This window comes from Canis lupus, chromosome 1 (genome assembly GCF_011100685.1).
Source record: "Canis lupus familiaris isolate Mischka breed German Shepherd chromosome 1, alternate assembly UU_Cfam_GSD_1.0, whole genome shotgun sequence".
Classification (NCBI taxonomy): Eukaryota; Metazoa; Chordata; class Mammalia; order Carnivora; family Canidae; genus Canis; species Canis lupus.
Genome location: NC_049222.1, coordinates 116,623,243 through 116,643,793, shown reverse-complemented (window position 1 = coordinate 116,643,793; position 20,551 = coordinate 116,623,243). Strand labels below are relative to the sequence as shown.

Sequence of the window (20,551 nt, the reverse complement as noted above, 5' to 3'; positions counted from 1 at the left end):
TAAAGACTGCTAGCATGTTCTATGCAAGTAGTTCTCAAATTGTGACATTGTGACATTAGGACCAGCAACACCAAGTATCACTTGGGAACTGCAAATTCTCAAGCCCAACCCCAAACCTCTACTGAATGCCAAACTCTAGGAGTGAGGCTCTGCAAACTGTGTTTTAATAAGCCCTCCAGGTGATTCTGATGCACACAAAGCTTGATCACCAAACTTTGTTGCCTGTTGTGATTTTATAAAATCTGAAGGGAATTTAAAAATCCTTATTTCCAGGTCACACTCCGTACTGATTAAATAAAAATGTTTGGGGGATAGGAGCCAGGCATCAGTATATTTTACAGATCTGCAGGCAATTTGAGTGTCTAGCAAAGTTTGGGAAATTCTTGTCCATAGTATTTTTTATTTTCAGGTTTAGGGAGGCCAGCCACATTCCTGAGTCTTAGAAGTTCTGGGTCAGATGATGTAACAACCACTTCTCGGATGGGAAGATGGGAATGGAGGGGGATGGAGCTGCTCCGGACAGACCTGGACAGCCCATGCTCGGGTCCATATCAACCACCGTAGGGTAGGGGATTAACTGGAAACCCACCTGCTAAAGTGCCTAGACATGAGCTTCCATGCAAGTCTCTGTCTGTCCTTGTGCAATGGATTTTCCTGTGCTTTTGAGGAGGACTTACATTTTTCTAAACTACTTTCTACCCCTCATAACTTGTCTATGTGTTGGAGTGGGGAGGAGTGTAGGAAGGGAGAGTTAGTGTAACGTTTTAAAATTTGGGAGCTCCAAAAAATTAAAAATTAAAAAATTAAAAATTAAAAGTAAAATTTGGGAGCTCCGAGGCAATTTTGTTCTTATGGCTTCACCTTCCTCTTGCAGTTCTAGCTTCTATGGATTCTGCTTCTTCAGTAAATGAACTTTGAGGAAAACTGACCAGTTCTTCTAATCTAAAATCATGGCTCATGTAAGTTGTTTCTGTTTGAAGTACTGTAATTTTTTTCAGATTATGTGATAATTCTCATTAGGTATCCTGAAACTTCCTAACAGAGCCCCATCCAACAGCTTCTCCCATTCTAGTATGGGATGGAACCAGGCAGCCCAGTCCCCGCCCCGCCCCCCCACGTGCCTGTCTCTTCTCCACCCATGTCTCTGTGCCTGTTGACCAAATTATTTAGTGTATTGACTGCGTGTTCAGTCTTTGTTTAGAGCAGTGATAAAATAGAAATAAAGGCCCTAGAGGGAATTGTTTGATCTGAGATTCTTAGTAGTAGAGAACACTAACTAGAGTAGCAATGTACAAAAGATTATAATGTGAGCTACCTATGTAATTTAAAATTTCCTAGTAGTTGCATTTTTAAAATATAGAATTAGTGCCTTAAATGCAGTAGGCAGCATGTCAGTCTCATAAAAAGTACAGAATAATATGCAAGGCACTTAACATAATCTGGAACTTTTTTGTAGTCAGATTTTAAAAAGTAAAAAATAACACATGCAGTTAATTTTAATGTTTTCTTTACCTCAGTATAGCCATATACACACACTTGCACATATATGTAGCCCAAATGTTAGCATTTCAGAGTGTGATCAACATGGAAATTACTGAGGTATCTTACATTGTTTTCTTTCTAAAGTTTTTTATATCTGGTATGTATTTTTTAATTACAGCGCATCTAAGTTTGGACTAGCCACAATTTAAGTACTCAGTAATCACATGTGTCTAAGCCAACATATTGGACGTTGCAGCTTCAGAGATTTTGTGTAACCTAAATTCTAAATATAACTTAATATATTTAAAAATATAGAAATATCTAAATAAAATCATTTATTTATTCATGAGAGATACAGAGAGAGGCAGATGCAGAAGCAGGTGCCCTGTGGGGAGCCCAATGCAGGACTCAATCCCAGGACCCCGGGATAACGACCTGAGCCAAAGGCAGACGCTCAACCACTGAAGCACCCAGATACCCCCAAACTCCAGTTTTTAAAAATAGAGATTTTTATGGCTTATTTGGAGGAAAATAAATCCATCATTTTTTTTTTTTTTTTCCTAATCGTTGAAGGAAAAGAGGTAGGAATGAAGCACATTTATTGAGAAATTTTTTAGGCCCATTACAAGCAGTGTTCTAATGAACACTATTTCAGTTAATTGTGGAAATTCTGATTAACTATGTAACCATATCTAGAAATAAGTAAAATTAGGTATACCGTGGTACATAGGAAGTATTTTCTTTAGCAGTGGTTGGCAAACTACAGCTTGTGAGCCATATTTGTCCCTTGGCCTGTTTTTATACAGCCTTTGAGTTATTTATGCTTTGGAAGAATTGTTTAAAAAAAGAAGGGAAAGGGGAAGGATATGAAACAGACCGTATGTGGCATGCAAAGCTTAAATATTGGCCCTTTAGAGAAATAAATAATTTTAGAAATAATACATGGGTTTGTCATTTCAGCATTTGGTGATGTTCAGAGATGTGGCTGTAGACTTTTCTCAAGAAGAATGGGAATGTCTGAACTCATATCAGAGGAATTTGTACAGAGATGTGATATTAGAGAACTATAGCAACTTGGTGTCTGTGGGTAAGCTTATCTGTGTCATATAATTTGGAAATTCACAGGACTGAATTTCACTACTGTCTTTCTAGAAACTAGCTGAATATCTGCTTTGTAGTTGAGAGTAGGCACCTTGAGCTATTAAGCAGTTAAATAGCACCTTTAACTTCTCCCATAATCCAGTGACCTTATGTCTTTCTGTGCCTTTTCTATAATTGCTCCCCTTTAATGACAACTGGATATAAATCCTCAGACACTCACAGCAAAACCATTGTCAAAGAAATCTAGTTTCTTATTGCTAGAGATGGTCTATTATCTGTTAATTCACCTGCAATGTGAGTAGGAAGACTAGAGGTGTCTGCCTCCCCCTATGTATCTATTTAAAAAGCTTATACAATGTATATGTAGCTGAGTTGAATCAACAGTTTGTTAAAAATCAGGTGGACACATTCAATTTACCACAGTAGACATATTACCTTTTAATTATTTTCCTTTTAGCAAAATAGCAAAAATACTTAATAAAAGTACCTAATAAGTATAGAGTTTACTATGTACTAAGCACTCATTCAAGCACTTTACATTTATTAAATCAAATCTCACAACAGTTCAGTGGGTAGACATAATACCTCCTTTTCACAACTGAGAGAACTAAGGCCATAGAGACCCAGGTAGCAGAGGTGGGATTTGAAACCAGTGTTCTCAAATCATTACTTCCTCAAAAAAACCCTAAAATTCATTACTTCCTCCCAAGAGACAGACTCTGTATGAGTTTAAATTACAATAAGATAATGTTCCTACTTTTCCGTTCTTGTTATGCCTTGTGATTGTGAAGTAACACTAATATGAATGTTTTTCAGTCCTGTTACTTTTCTTTGTTCTGCAGGCTCGATCAAGCTCATTCTTTCTTTATTATGTACCATTATGTTTTTTCAAGCAGGATGCTCCATTTCTAAGCCAGATGTGATTACCCTACTAGAGCAAGGGAAAGAACCATGGATGGTTGTGAGGGATGAGAGAAGAAGGAGCCTAGGTGAGTAAGTGCCAACTAGGCAGATATGTGGTTATGGCATGGCACAGCCTGCTGGTTGGGAAGGAAACACACCCCATAGATGTTGCTAATGAAGAGAAGACCTGAAACCTGGGAAGAAAACATAGATCTCAGCAAGAGCCAGCAAAGAAATTTTATCTGTACTTCCACTTACCACTTGTTTCTTCACTCTCAAATTTCCCTGTCATTTCAGTGGAGGAAAAGTTTCTTCCATAATGACAGCTATTTTACTTGGATCTAATTCATTTCTGGTTCATGTTCAGTATATATATTTCTTCATTGCTCTCTTCTCATGAAGTTTACATTGTAGTAGAGAAGTCATACAATACACAAACAAATGGATTACCAAATACCATGAAGTGATTAACTTCCGAAGAAATGTAAGTAGAGTAAAAATATGGAGAGTTTGGGCAGCCCAGGTGGCTCAGCGGTTTAGTGCCACCTTCAGCCCAGGGTGTGATCCTGGAGTCCCATGTTGGGCTCCCTGCATGGAGCCCGCTTCTCCCTCTGCCTGTGTCTCTGTGTCTCTCATAAATAAATAAAATATTTTTTAAAAATATGGAGAATTATGATGGATGAATGGGGTAACTTTAAACAGGGTGGTCAGAGAAGAGGAACCAGTGGTAAGAGGTTTCATCTGGTCAAAGATGGAACCATTTGAATATCTATACACATAACTGCACACACACATTATAACATAAAATATGCTTAATTCCATAAATTCTTAGTGATACTAATAGCAAATTGTTCACCATTGGAAACTACTAGGGATTTAAGTTATTTGGGAAATATAAAGGAGAAGTATTCTTTTTTTAAAAGAACTGTACCGGGCAGCCCCGGTGGCGCAGTGGTTTGGCACTGCCTGCAGCCTGGGGTGTGATCCTGGAGACCCGGGATCGAGTCCCACATCGGGCTCCCTGCGTGGAGCCTGCTTCTCCCTCTGCCTGTGTCTCTGCCTCTCTCTCTCTCTGTGTCTATGAATAAATAAATAAAATCTTTAAAAAAAAAAAAATAAAAAAAAAAATAAAAGAACTGTACCAATATTAGATAAAGAGATGGTTTTTTTTTTGTTTTGTTTTGTTTTGGTTAAAGATTTTATTTATATGAGAGACATAGATAGTGACCAAGATAGCACAAGCAGGGAGGAGAAGGAAAAGCAGGCTTCCTGCTGGGTAGGAAGCCTGATGCGGGGGCTCCATCCCAGGACCCTGGGACCATGACCTGAGCCAAAGGCAGACAGTCAACCGACTGAACCACTCAGATGCCCCTAGAGGTTTTCTTAATAAAAGTATTCAGTGAATAAATGAAAGATGACAGAATTAGAATATTATCATTTTGGAACCCATAATGAACAATTGGATCTGGGCATTAAACAACAGTTCTGATAAAATCACAGAAATAGAAACAATCAGACATCATTCTTCTAATGAGAGGATACAGTATCACCTATGAAGTGACTCTGAATAAAATTGGTCCAAAGACTGATGAGGTTTCTAAAGCCAACTACAATTTATAAGAAGAAGATAGAGGAACATGTTCTATTGCACCTTGGGAATTAGCAAAATTAAGAAATGGGCAATGCTATAGGGTCAAAAGACAAGTTTCTTCAACAAATAACTTACAAGGGAAATATAAAGAAAGCAGGAAAACCTAGAAATTAAAAGACTTGTAAAATACCTATCAACCAGTTGTACTCTATGTACTTTTTTTGGGATCAATTTGCTATTTTTAAATTATTTAAAATCTTACATTTGAGACATAAATGTGAAATGTGAACACTGATATTTGATAATCTTAGAGAATTACTGTACATTTTTTTAAGTTTGGATAATGGTATGATAAATCCTGTAGGTAAAAAAAAAGTAGTATATGGGATTTGCTTTAAATAATGTGAGAAGAGTAAATTGGGTTGTACATAGGCCTTGATTGGGCACAAGTTGGTGATTGTTGAAGCTGGGTCATAGATGCATGGATATTCATTATCTAATTTTGTGTATTTTAGAGATACTCTGTAGTAAAGTTTTATTTTAAAGTTATTGAGAGATCAAAAGAAAATGAGAGGTGAGAGGGTGATGAAAATAAGTATATCCAAGTCTTTGGAGGAATTCTGTCATAAAATCAGACACATGAGATACAGGAAATGTCTTTTAAGATGTGATCTATTAGAACATATTTATATGTTGAAGAGGATGATTTCAAAGAGAGGAAAATTGATGGTGTAGTGATATAGGATAATTTTTGTAAGGAATGGCCTTCAGTAGATGGGAAGGAGTAGGAGCCAATTTATGGAGAAAACCCATGCATATGACAAGGATATGGACACAGGTTGGTTGAATACTATGAAGGGGAGAATACATATATTTCTTTTAATTGCTTCTGATTTCTTGTTGAAATAAACAGTAAGGTTATGAGCAGAATGTGAGGATTATTTAGTGTTTTCCTGGAACATGGATTATTCAGTATTTGATCTGTATTGATTCTCAGGAGTACAACTCTGTGGTCATAGGATTTTAATATTTCCAGATGTCTTACTACAATAACTCTGGTGTTAATGTGATTAAAACTGCCTCTGTCATAAATCTATCCCATATCATCTTGTATCAACAAAAGAAAAAAGGTGGTTAAAGACATCTTGCCTTAGGAAACGAATCAGTTTTATGACCAGGTAATATGCTCCTCATTGTCTTTTTAATTAAAGCTGATACTCTGCAAATGGAAATAACGTTTCTCCTTTTATATTGGTCTAATATTTTGTTTTCACATTAGCATTGTTTACTAAAGTTCTTGATTCAGTAGAATACAAACTAGTGTTTGGTTTATTAATTTTAAATGGTTAAATATTTTATAAATATTTAAAAAGTTGTGACATTAACATTTTTTTAAAAATTTATTTATTCATGATAGTCACACAGAGAGAGAGAGAGAGAGAGGCAGAGACACAGGCAGAGGGAGAAGCAGGCTCCATGCACCGGGAGCCCAATGTGGGACTCGATCCCGGGTCTCCAGGATCGCGCCCTGGGCCAAAGGCAGGCGCCAAACCGCTGCGCCACCCAGGGATCCCAACATTTTTTACTATAGGCTAATCTTTTGATATTTAGTTCAGCCTTTTGTTTCATTATAGGACTAGCTGATTGTTTCTTGATTAGATCACACAAATAATGCGAAGCCTGTTATTTCTAGTTTCAGTTTGTTTAAAGTAGAGCAGGAACCTGAAGTATTCAACTTTGTTTTTATAGAAATGATTGTCTTAGTTGCTTGCAGGGATAAAAACTGGCATAAACAAGTTTGGGAACAAATATGGCTGATGCTTTGTTTACAGAAAGCATAAGATTACAGCTCAGGGTTCATGCTGTAGTCTCCTAAGTGAGAATGTTCAACATGCCAAAGTTTTTTTTTTTTTTTTAAGATTTTATTTATTTGAAAGAGGGAATGAGAAAGCGCAAGCAGGGGAGAGAGGCAGAGGGAGAGGGAGAAGCAGTTTCCTCACAGAGCAGGTGGCCCTAATGTGGGACTTGATCTCAGGAACCTGAGGTCATGTTCTGAGCCAAAGGCAGATGCTTAACTGACTGATCCACCCAGGTGCCCCGTCAACATGCCAAGGTCTTAATCTGGCATATCTTTTAAGGGATGGGGCATTATGACAGTTGCAGGTTCATTATATCCACATTAGGAATGCTTTGTTTTGTAATGAAAACCTTTAAGTTTTATAGGATGAGTTTTTTTATTTTTTAAAGATTTTATTTTTAAGTAATCTCTGTACCCAATGTGGGGCTCAGACTTACAACCCTGAGGTTAAGAGTCACATGTTCCATGAACTGAGCCAGACAGGTGCTCTATAGGATGAGTTTTATAACTTGTTCTACTTTGTGGGATGTGTGTGTGTGTGTGTGTGTGTGTGTGTATGAATATGGACGTTTTATCTTAATTTTTTGTATTTTTTGCATTGTCTGCTCATCACCTTTATTACTGGTGATAATTTGTATGAGTGTTTATGCTATCAACACTTTCTCATTTTTCTTACAAGTGTTTCAACCTTATTTTTATTTTGACTATGACTTTCCTTTTTTCTGTTTTTTTTTTAATGACTTTTTAGTTTACAAGTAAATCCTTTGAAATTACCATCTTCTATAACCTTTGTCATACCTTTATAGCTGCCTACTTATTTACTACCATTATAATTTAGCTAATTATAGGTCATTTGATATATCATTTCTATCTTATTTATCGTAAACCTTAAATTGACTTTTTTCCTAAAGGTCCTTACAAAGTTGCCAGTTTTTTATTGCTTTCTTGGGTAGGGAAATGGAGACAGAGAGAAAAGGGAAGAGAGAGGAAAAAAGAGAAAGAGAAAGTGGGAGGAAGGAGGGAAATAATGGGAGAAGGAGAAAGGAAGACACACAGATTTCATAGTGACATTTTCTATAATATACATTTATCTCTCTGCTCATATTTTTTAATGTTTTTAGTATATACTTTTTATAAAATTAAAAAATTGTTTTTAGAGAGAGGGCAAATGCCTGTGAGTATGGTGGGGAGGTCCAGAGGGAGAGAGAGAATCCCTTTTTTTTTTTAAGGATTTAATTTATTTATTCATAAGAGACACACAGAGAGAGTCAGAGACATAGGCAGAGGGAGAAGCAGGCTCCCTGTAGGACCCCAATGTGGGACTTGATCCCAGGATCTGGGATCATGCCCTGAGCCAAAGGCAGACACTCAACCACTGAGCCACCCATGTGTCCTGGAGAGAATCTTAAGCAAGCTCCGTGTTCAGTGCAGAGCCCAATGCAGGGCTCAATCTCATGACCCTGAGCTTATGACCTAAGCTGAAATCAAGAGTTGAATGCTTAACTAACTGAACCACTCAGATACTCTAGTATATCCGTTTCTAAACAAATTTATTGGAACATAAATATATACCAAAAAATCTGAAGCCATAAGTAAACAGCTTACTGAATTTTCACAAAATAATCACATCCATCTGACTAGCACAGAAATAGAGGTTTGCTAGATTATTAGAAGCTCCCTCCTAACTCTTTCTAGTCTTTCCTCCCTACCAAAATTAACCACTATCCTGACTTAACAACTCTATATTTACTTTTTTTTTGAACTTTATAAAAATGGAACCACACAGTATATCTTCATTTATGTTTGCCTTTGTTTACTCTCCATTATGTTTATGAGATTGATCTGTGCTGTTGCATGTACTTGTAGATTATTCATTGTCATTGCTATACAGTATTATATCATGTCAATATATTTTAATTTTCATAGCAATTCAGATGAACATTTGGATTCTTTCCAGTTTGAACATATTCAAAATGATGTTCCTATATTATAGCCTCTTAAATTAGCATTTTATTTTTGAGAAGTAGTGAGTCTTATTGCAAAATTTTTGAGAAAATATACATTTCTTTGCTCAGATTTTTATTAGCTTGTTACTATGGCATAAACTCATTCTTATGCCTGAAAAATCACTAAAATACTCTCTAGGTAGAACCTAAATGGCATTCGCTTTGAGGACTTCAGGGAGAATATAGGAGAGAGTATGAAGGAACAAAACAGGTTGAGTCTTTGTAATGTAGATGGGTATAGCTATATAAACTGAAATAGAGATAATATGTAGAACCTCTCATTACCTTGTGAAAACAGGGAGAGTTTACTCATGACTATGCAAAGTAGAAAATGAACTGTAGTGGAGATATCTAAGTGAAAGTAGACAATGGAAAAGATGATCAGATGTAAAGAAATCACCATTTTTCACTTATATATTTGACTGAGATAGCTTAGAGGTGTTTTTGTTTCCCATCTCTATAGGAAATGATAAAAAATACATAATCAGTGTAATAAGGTATAAGATTAGTGGCAAAAGAACATATGCAATAACTGTTAGCTAATTTTGAGAATTTAATAATTAGTAATTACTGTATGCTATGGGTTTGTTACTCAGTGATAAATCAAAGGTTGTTTCTGCCCTTGGAAAGGTTTGAGGTAAGAAAATAGAATTTTTTAAATGGTAAAATTTATTAATATGTATGTAACAACAAAATTGAAAGCGTTAAGAAACAAGGAACAAATTACTGGGCTAGGAAGTAAAGGATGTAAATTAGATGAAGTCAGCATGGGTCTGATTTTTAACATGGCACCTAAAATATGAAAGGTACCCAACTATGTAGAGATTGCAAGTTGGCTGTTCTAGGAGATTTAATAGCCAGTGAAAAGGTCAAAGAAGTGGAGAAATAATGACATATTCAAGGAACTGAAAGGAGACAAATGGGTAGGAATATAGGGAACAAAGGAGACAATGACTTGAGATGATATGGTAAACAAAGGTCATTTTATTCATGGTAAGGTGTTTGTACATTATTCTAATTAAAAGGAGTAATCCTTAAAAAATCTAAGTAAAAATTCTCAAACTTTGATCTGCCTCCAAATACATGATTCCTTTAGAGATTTTTAGCTCATTTACTTCAACTGAGCTTTATTTTCTATTGTTTTTTTTTTCTATTATAAAGGTTTTGCTTGTTTACTTTTTTAAGAATAAGAAATAGCATGTATTTATCTTGTTTTCTTTCAGATTTAGAGTCCAGATATGACACTAAAATGTTATTTCAAGAAAAGGATCTTTATGAAATGAATTTATCTCCATGGGAGATCATGGGAAGAATTAGAAGTTGTGGCCTTGAAGACTCCTTTATCAGAAAAGATTATAAGTATAAGAAGTTTGAGGGACAAGAAGGTCCTCAAGAGGGCTATTTCAGGCAAGTGAAAAAACTGCCCACTTACAGAAAACTCCCATCTCTTACTCTGTATCAGAGAATTCATAATAGAGAGAAACCCTATGAATGTGGGGACTGTGGGAAGGCCTTTAGAGTACGCCAACAACTTACTTTCCATCAGAGGATCCACACTGGTGAAAAACCCTATGAATGCAAAGAATGTGGAAAAGCCTTTAGACAGTGTGCCCACCTTAGTCGACATCAGAGAATTCATACTTCTGACAAACTCCTTGAATGTAAAAAGTGTGGAAAGATCTTTACATGTGGTGCAGATCTTCGAGTACATCAGAGAACGCATATTGGTGAGAAGCCCTATGAATGTAAGGAATGTGGGAAGGCCTTCAGAGTACGAGGACAACTTAATCTCCATCAAAGGATTCATACTGGTGAAAAACCCTATGAATGTAAAGAATGTGGGAAGACCTTTAGACAGTATGCACACCTTACACGACATCAGAGACTTAATATTGCTGAGAAATGCTATGAATGTAAGGACTGTGGGCAGGCTTTCTTGTGTAGTACAGGCCTTAGAGTGCATCACAAGCTTCATACTGGTGAAAAGCCCTATGAATGTAAGGAATGTGGAAAGGCCTTCAGAGTGCGGCAACAGCTCACTCTCCATCAGAGAATTCATACTGGTGAGAAACCCTATGATTGTAAAGAATGTGGGAAGACCTTTAGTCGTGGCTATCACCTGACTCTTCATCAAAGAATTCACACTGGTGAGAAACCTTATGAATGTAAGGAATGTCAGAAGTTCTTTCGTCGTTACTCAGAACTTATTTCACATCAGGGTATTCATATTGGAGAGAAACCCTATGATTGTAAGGAATGTGGGAAGACCTTTAGACTGTTCTCACAACTTACTCAACATCAGAGTATTCATTTTGGTGAGAAACCTTATAAATGTAAGGAATGTGAGAAGACTTTTAGACTGCTGTCACAACTTACTCAGCATCAGAGTATTCATACTGGTGAGAAACCCTATGACTGTAAGGAATGTGGAAAAGCCTTTAGACTTCATTCATCACTTATTCAACATCAGAGGATTCATTCTGGTGAAAAGCCATACAAATGTAAGGAATGTAAAAAGGCATTTAGACAACATTCCCATCTTACCTACCATCAGCGAATTCATAATGTAACTAAATAATTATGGAAAGCCTTCCACTTTGAATTTTGTGTTAAAGGGCATTAGAAAATAAATTCTAGGGGAAGTTTTTAAATAAAGGAATCCCTTTTGTTTCATGCTTAAAACTAAGCTAAATAAGATCTTATTTGAAGGAAAGGATATATTAATTTCATGAATTTATAGAGACCTTTACTCAGCATTAAAAACCATGTTAAACTTAAGGAAATTTGTTCCAGAAAGAAACTCTTAAAGGAGTGAACATAGAAGAGCTTTTGATCTTATGTATTTTATCAATTCTATTCTTCCCAACTGTATAATATACCCATGGAGGTTGTGAGGGCACTGTCTCATTTCAAAAATTGATAATTGAAAAGAAAGTCATTTAGCCTCCATTTCTTCTTAAACTGTATTTTAGGGCAACTAGAAGTTGATGAGCTGAAGTTTTTTATTACAGGGTTTTGCAGCCCATAATGAAATAATGGATCTAGGCACAATTCTCAGTAGAGGTTAAGATCAGTAGGTGCCCACTGATTGATTTTAATCTCATTAAAAATAGGATAAAACACTTTGTGCCGCCGTAATGAGTTACAATAAGACATACGCATCTTGCCAAAAAATATTGAACCTGAATCTCAGGATCAAGATCTAACTCCCACTCTAAAGAAAATTCGGGAAACAGAAGAACATGACACATGAAGAAGCAATTAAACTAATCTAAAATGTGGGTAATTCTACAAGAGGAATGACCTGGCTTCTCAAACAATAAAAGGGCATTGAAAAAAGGGAGGTGGAACTCTGAGATACTAAGAGTCTGGAGAAATGTAGACCAATCAAATGCAATGCATTAGATCACAAGCTGAACAAACGTAAAAAGGACATTTTTATGACAATTGGGGAAATGGGAATATTGATGGTATTAGATAATATTAAAAATTATGTTTTTTGTTAGGTGTGATAATAGCATTGTGGTTATGTAAAAATGTTAGAGGTTAAGTTTATACACAAGATGATATGATGTCTGGAACTTTTTAAAAATGCTCATACAAAAGAAAAGTAAGGATGGATAACTTGTTTGTCAAAGTGATAGTAAGATGAGTGTTGGGTACATGGTTTTTGTTTATTTTGTTTTTGTTATTTTCTCTACTTTTATGTATTTTAGTTTTTCCATAATATTTTAAAGATAAAATTAGCTATGGAATTATAACCTTTGAAGTAAATGACTTTTTAAAAGATTACATATCAAAATTTGTGGATGTTGTCAAGGCTCTGCACACTGGGATAACAAATATGCTCTACCATATTTGGGAAATAAAAATCGAGTGTCTGACTTTTATCTATATCCCCTCTTGCTACCTCTGTTATCATGCCTATCCCACAGTACTTCATATGTTTAAAGAATGAGTTTTAAAAGTAATTACTACAGCCAAATGTGGAAATTAATGGAGTAGACCTTCATTGTCTAATAAGATAGTTGCCAGCAGTATATTGAGTGCTCAAAATTGAACACTTGTTAGTTAGAGGTTAGTTTGAATTAAAAGGGTGGCAAATGTAAAATACACATGAAGTTTTGAAGATTTAGTTTTTTAAAAACAATGTAATATATTGTTTCTCACAGCATTTCTCTTCTATAATATTCAGTGAGTTGCATTATTACATAATACAGAAGCCAATTTAAGTGTCTTTCTGCTCTAAAGTAGCATGTTTGCATACTGAGGTCTTGGTTCTACCCTGAGTCATGCTCCCTGCCACCCCGCCCCCTTCATGAAAGGTAGCCTGCGTTTACAGCTGAGTAGTTTTCTCAGACTGTTTTTAGCTTGTACATGTTTTGGGATCCCAAGGCCCTTTCACTTCATACTGTTTCTTTCCCATTAATTTCAAGCTTGCAATGCTCCAAGCAGTACAGTTGTCTTAAAAACTTTTCAGTGAATTTTATTAGGGTTCACTCAGGCGAAAGATCAACAGGCTATTCTCTGTATTGGGCTTCCCATGAGGCTGCTATGGAAAAGTGACTTTGAAATTCTTAGATGTCCTGCTGTTTCACAGAAAAAGTAAGTTAGATTCATCATTATTCTGAGGCTACATTTTCAGGACAGCACCATATATTTGATTTTTTTTTTCCCTCTCAGGCTCAATTATAACTTTGAAAAACCTTTTGCTATCTGGAAACACTGCCATGGAACCCTCTATATTTCCTTGAGATTCTACTTGAAATATGCACCAATTGATACAATAAGTAAAATATGATTTTTCTTTTTTCTTCTGTTATGCTTATCTTCATGAATTTCCAAATATTGATCAAGCCTTACATCACTGGAATAAACTCCCAGTTGTTTGTAGTGCGTACTTTGTATGTAGTACCTATTGCTGGATTTGCTGTGATTGCTATGGTGTGCTAATATTTTGTTGAGGATTTTTTTAAAAGGATTTTTCCAATCTATGTTCATGAGGAATACTGGCCTGTAGTTTTCTTTTATTCTACTGTCTTTGCTTCATTTTGCTAACATGGTGATGGTGGCCTCATAAAATGGGTTTCGAAGGATTGCCTCTTCTCAATATTTGGGAGAGGTAGTGTAGAAACATTAATTATTATTTAAACGTCTGGTAGAATTTCCAGTGAAACGATTGGGGCCTTGAAATGGACTGAATGAGTCTGTTCAAAATTCATGTGTTGACGTCCTAACCCTCAATGTGTTGACAGGAAGTGGAACCTTTTGGAGGTTATTAAGTGTTGATGATGGACCCTTCCTGATTGAGATTAGTCACCTTATAAAAGGGATCCCAGAGAACTCTCTTAAACTTTTCTGCCAAGTGAGGATAGATACAAGAAAGTGGCAGTCTTTATTCTGGGAGATGGTTCTCACCAAAAACTGACCATGCTGGCCCACTGATGTTAGACTGACCATGCTGGCCCACTGATGTTAGACTTCAGCCTCAAAGATTGTAAGAAATGCGTTTATAAACTACCCAGTCTATTGTACTGCATTATAGCAGCCCAAAATGAGCAAGACAGAAATTGGTACTGGAAGTAGGTGCTAATTGAAGAATAGGTAAGGGCTGTAAGAGTTTTTAGAGGCATTCAAAAAATAGGGACATTAATGGTGATTCTGGTGATGCTCAGAAAAGAGCTGAAAACAAAACTTCAATCTTTAGAGAATACATTATCGACAGAATGTTGGTAGAAATATGGATGGTAAAGGCAGTACTGGTGAGATTTTGGATGGAAGTGAAGCACACGTTATTGGAAACTGGAGGAAAGTCAGTTTTTAGAAAGTGACAACTTGGCAAAATTGTATTCCATCTAGTGTTTTGTGGGAAGTAGAACTTGTGAGTAATGAAATTGGAGGTGTGGCTTGGCTCCTCCTGGCTGATTACAGTAAAATGCAAGAAGAGAGAAATAACAATGGAATTTTTGAAACATATGGAAAATTCTTAGCTGAATAGTTAAATGGTGTTAAATGCTATTAAAGCGAGGGCATTGATTGGGAAAGAATGGGATGCTATAAGATGGCATGGGGACAAGTGGAAGGCTCTGGTGTAGCTAGGACCTGGAGCTCCTAAATTCTGAGTCTTCCTTGCCTGTGGAAGCATCCTCATCAGCAGAAGTGGCCTTTCCACCCTTAGTGGCAGTGGCTTCCCAATCAACAGTGGCATCAGCCTTTATATTTCCATCTGATAGAATTAATTGCGCATTGCCTAAAGAAAGTGTAATGACTTCCCTTGAGTTAGTGGCCATGCTAGGCAATGCTACTTCTCGGAAATCCCCACAATTCACCCCCTTTTATTTGCAGGCCTATGACTAGACTCAAGTCCCAGCAGGCTCCTCCAAGTGCAGTGTGATCCATGAGGAGGGGTGCTACAGTCCAGAAGAACTACTTGAGTTCTCTAACTTATACAGACAAATACAATGGAAGAAACATGATTGGAAATTTGGGCATTGAAATCTGGGGAAGAGATAAATGGATAAACTTGTCTGAATCAGGGCAGAAAAATTGAAGATACCTGTGTTGCATATGAATGAGTGACTTCAACAAAGGAGGATTGTAATAATTAAGTAGATGGGATGGCCTCTTCTGTGGCTAACAGCTTTTCCCCCCAGCCACCCCTGTCATTGTCCAATGGGCTCTTGAACAAAGTAGTCATTGTGGCGGGGTTGGAGATTACTTATGTGATCAGCAATATGGACTTCCACTCACCAAGGCTCACGCAGCTATGGCCATTGCTTAGTGTTCCATATGCCAACAACAGAGACAAACACTGAGCCCCCCCAGTATAGCACCATCCCCTGGAGTGTTCAGCTCCCTGGAAGCAGGTTGATTACATAGGACCATCATGGAAGAGGCAGCATTTTGACCTTACTAGAATAGAAACTTATTCTGGATGTGGATTTACTTTCCCTACATGCAAAGCTTCTGATAAAATTATCCATGGATTCACAGAATGCCTCATTCATGGTATTCCTCACAGCATTACTTCTGATCAGGGAACTCGCTTTACAGCAAAATAAGTGCAGCAGTGGGTCCATGCTGAACAAATTCACCAGTCATATGTTTCCCATCATACTGAAGCAGTTGGCTTGATAGAAGGATGGAACAACACTTTGAAGATTCAGTTATAGCACCAGCTGGGTGTCAAAACCGTGCTGGCTCCATAAGTCTGTATCTCCTCTGAATCAGCATCTGAAAAATGGTTGTTTCTCCAATATCCAGGATTCATGGACATGGAGGTCAAGGAGTTGTGTGAGATAATAGAAAATACATATATTGGCTTTTGCCCCTGGTTCCTGGCACAGAGCTTTTTCTTCCTTTTTTTTTTTTTTTTAATTTTATTTATTTGACAGAGAGCACTAGCAGGGGGAGGGGTAGGCAGAGGAAGAGGGAGAAGGAGGCTCCCTGCTGGGATCAAGCCTGATGTAATCAGATCATGACCTGAGCCAAAGGCAGACACTTAACCAACTTAGCCACCCAGGCATCCAATAGCACAGAGCTTCTAAAACTATTGTAATTTCCTAAGTAATAGCATTAGGAGCATCTCTTGTTCCAATATTTGGTCTTTGACCTGGTTGCTGACACAGGGCTCTTGAAAACTTTGTGATTCCCTATCACCCAGAGGCAACTCTGGGTGAGCTACTGGATGGCTTCCAGATGAGTACTGGTCCCTGAAAAGACCAAGCCATGATTAGAAGTTTGGAATTTTCAGCCCTGTCTCTTTCCCTTCTCTTGGGAAGCAGAGAGGGCTGGAAATGGGGCTAATGACCCATTGTACCTAAATGATGAAGTCTCCTCCATAAAAATCCCCAATCTATAGGGTTCAGAAGACTCCTAGGTTGCAAACATACCCCTACCAAAAGTGTGATTGCACCCCAACTCCACAGGGACAGAAATTCTTGTGCTCAGGGTACTCCAAGACTTTACCCTATGTATCTCTTCATCTGGCTGTTACCTCTATCCTTTATCATATCCTTTAATAAACTGGTATATGTGTTCCCCTGATTTCTGTGTGCTGCTCTAGCAAAATAAAGATTTTATTTTTTTTTAATTTTATTTATTTATGATAGTCACACAGAGAGAGAGAGAGGCAGAGACACAGGCAGAGGGAGAAGCAGGCTCCATGCACTGGGAGCCCGACGTGGGATTCGATCCCGGGTCTCCAGGATTGCGCCCTGGGCCAAAGGCAGGCGCCAAACCGCTGCGCCACCCAGGGATCCCTGCTCTAGCAAAATAATTGAAACTGAGCAGAGGGTTATAGGAACCTTCAATTTGTATCCAAGTCAGAAGTTGTGGGTAACTTGGACACCTACTACTTGCAATTGGCATCTGAAGGGGGGGACCACTATTGTGGGACTGAAGCTTTAGCCTGTGGTATATATATTTTTAAGATTTTATTTATTTATTCATGAGAGAGACAGAGAGAGGCAGAGATATAAGCAGAAGGATAAGCAGGCTCCAGGCAGGGACCCCAATGTGGGACTCGATCCTGGGACTCATGGATCATGCCCCAGGCTGAAGGCAGGCACCAAACCACTGAGCCATCTAGGACACCACCTAGGCAGGTGTCCCTAGCCTGTGGTATCTGACACTATATCCAGGCAGATAATGTTAGAATTGAGTTGAATTCTCCATCCAGCTGGTGCTTGGAAAATTACTTGGGGAAATGGCCCACACATTTGGTGATCTGAAGTCTCAGAAGTAAGTATTTTGTATGAGTAGTAAAGGAAATAAAAAGAGAAGAAACACGCAGTAGGGGAAAACTGTAGGTTTTCCTTTATAGGTGGAGATGGGAATAGTACCACTCACTCTTACCCCCTAGTGATCCACTAGCAAAATTTTTGCTTTCTGTTCCCAGGCCTTAGCACCCTGCTGGCCTAGAGGTCTTAGTTCCAGAATGAGAGGTGCTTCCATCAAGAGGCACAACAATAGTTCCAGGAACTGCCAAGTTAAGACTGCCACCCAGCCACTTTGGCTTCCTCATACCTCTGAATCCACAGGCAAAGAAGAGAGTTCCAGTGTTGGCTGGGGCCATTAATCCTGACTACTGACGAGAAATTGGACTACTCCTCCACAATGGAGGTGAGGAAGAGTATGTCTGGAATACAGAAGATCTCTTAGGGCATCTGTTAATATTACCATGGCACTGTGATTAAGGTCAGTGACAAACAATGACCTGTTCCAGTCAGGACTATGAATGACCCAGACCCTTGAGGAAGGAAAGTTTATGTCACTCTACTAGGTATAGAACCATAATCATGTAACCAGTTACAGAAATGAGCAGTGTTAATTGTCTCACGTATTCCTTGTATTGTTATGAATGTGTGTGTGCTTAGCCTTATATTCTTTCCTTTCTTATTCCCTTATCAAGTAGTTTTCCATCATAGTATTCAAGCATTGACTTTATATCATAGTATTTATCATTAATTTTTCATCATAGTATTTAAGTTACTGGGTATCTTGGAAAAGAGTAAAGTACATAGAATCCATGTTTTACATAAAAAACATGGATTTGTTCAGGTATGTACCTGGGTCAGGAAGAAATTTTTAAAAGCCATTCAGTATAAACACACTAATTCTTTTAAAAGTATTTTTATTTTTTCTACAAATGTAAGAGAAGGTTATAATGTACTATGACCCTCAATTCCACTTCTAAATATACATCCAAGAGAAATGAACATATTTGTCTACAAATGATATGGGCAAGGATATTAATAGAAGCTTTGTTTGTATTAACCTAAAAGTGATCCCAACAAAAATGCCCTATCAATAGAAGGATGCATCAGAAAGTGACTACCTAACAATATGAAAGAAGAAAGTACTGGTGTATATAACAACATAGGTGAATCTTGAAGGTATTATATTGAGTGAAATAAATCACAAAAGAGTATATACTATAGGATTCCATTTATGTGAAGTTCAAGTAAGTAAAACTAATTGGTCATGATAGAAGTCAGAATTATTGGTCACCTAGGGGGTATAGACTGGGAAGGCCTGACTGAACTTTGAGTGACAGAAATATTCTACATTTCAATCTGGGTGGCAGTCACTGTGGTGCACATATAGGTAAAAAATAAGCTGTATACATCAGTGTACTTTATGTACTGTTTTGTTTGTGTTTTATTGATGCCACTGCTCAAGCCTTGACCGTGTACTCCCGCAGCTGGTACAGCTGCTGCTTCTTGGTCTTCAGGTTCTCCTGATGGTCATTTGGCACATGGCATGAGCTGCAGATGCAGGAGCTTATACTTCTTACCCTTCTTACCCTTGTAGAATTTCCTGAAGTTTTCTATGTGAGTCTGATTGATAACTGTGAGAGCACAGGGGATGGATATGGATACAACTCAGATCTTGCAGAGCTTGGAAACCTTGTCACCTGTCACTTTGCGGCCTCACAGCTGGGACAGCTCCCACCTTCAGGTCTTCCAGCTGTTTAAGCACCTCCTCCTTAAAGGTCTTAAAGAAGTTCTTAATCTTGGCCATGTCTGCACAATCTGCTGCTGCTGCTGCTGCTGAGGGAAAGAGGCCAAGGCTCTTTATGCTCTTTATGGTATGTGTATTACACCTCACTTTAAATAGTCAAGGAGAAGAAGAATGAGACAGTTTGATAATAGCCTCTTAATGTCTCCTTTAAGTGTAACCTAATGTGAATGTGTCATGGGCACCCGGTCCTTCAGCAATGTCTGCTATTCAATGTTTTTTTTTTTTTTAAGAATTTATTTATTCATTCATTCATTCATGAGAGACACATAGAAAGGCAGAGACAGGGCAGCCCGGGTGGCTCAGCGGTTTAGTGCCGCCTTCAGCCTAGGGCCTGATCCTGAAGACCCGGGATCGAGTCCCACGTCGGGCTCCCGGTGCATGGAGCCTGCTTCTCCCTCTGCCTGTGTCTCTGCCTCTCTCTCTGTGTGTCTCTCATGAATAAATAAATAAAATATTAAAAAAAAAAAGAAAGGCAGAGACATAGAGGGAGAAGCAGGCTCCCTATGGGGAGCCTGATGTGGGACTTGATCCCAGGACCCCGGGATTATGACCTGTGCCAAAGGCAGACCTTAACCGCTGACCCACCCAGGTGCCTGTCTTCCTTCCTTCCTTCCTTCCTTCCTTCCTTCCTTCCTTCCTTCCTTCCTTCCTTCCTTCCTTCCCTTTCTTCCTTCTTCCTTTTTCTTTCTTTCTTTCTTTCTTTCTTTCTTTCTTTCTTTCTTTCTTTCTTTCTTTCTTTCTTTCTTTCTTCTTTCTTTTTTTAAAGTAATCTCTATGGCTTGATCTCAGACCTGGAGATCACAGATCTACCAACTGAGCCATCCTGGTGCCCCACAATGGCTCTTAATCTCATTGCAAGATATGATGGATTAGGGCTTTGACCAGCAAAAAGAGGGGGAAAAAAGGACAAGTATTTATTTTGTCTAGTTACAGTGACCATGATTTCATACTCTGGATACTAAATGACAATGGTGAGCCCTGAGAGCACTGGGAGTTGTAATCTTGGCTAGGAGAAGGGCTGCATGTGGGTATCATGTAGTTTAGACACTGCCAGGTATGGTCTATGCAGTTTTCTCACTTTAGATG

At 37.9% G+C, this 20,551-nt stretch overlaps 1 protein-coding gene and 1 pseudogene across 1 annotated transcript in view; one reads left to right on the top strand and one right to left on the bottom strand.

Moving 5' to 3' along the window:
• The window catches only part of ZFP30 (ZFP30 zinc finger protein), a 59,644-nt gene that overhangs the window by 5,603 nt on the left and 33,490 nt on the right, over positions 1-20,551 (top strand). The window contains exons 4-8 of the mRNA XM_038525560.1: positions 875-959; positions 2,443-2,569; positions 3,477-3,572; positions 10,165-11,514; positions 19,256-19,402. Coding sequence (XP_038381488.1) covers positions 951-959; positions 2,443-2,569; positions 3,477-3,572; positions 10,165-11,514; positions 19,256-19,402 — 1,729 coding nt within the window. The 5' untranslated portion in view covers positions 875-950. The remainder of the gene's footprint in view (positions 1-874; positions 960-2,442; positions 2,570-3,476; positions 3,573-10,164; positions 11,515-19,255; positions 19,403-20,551) is intronic.
• Positions 18,559-19,770, bottom strand: LOC111090477 (annotated as a pseudogene).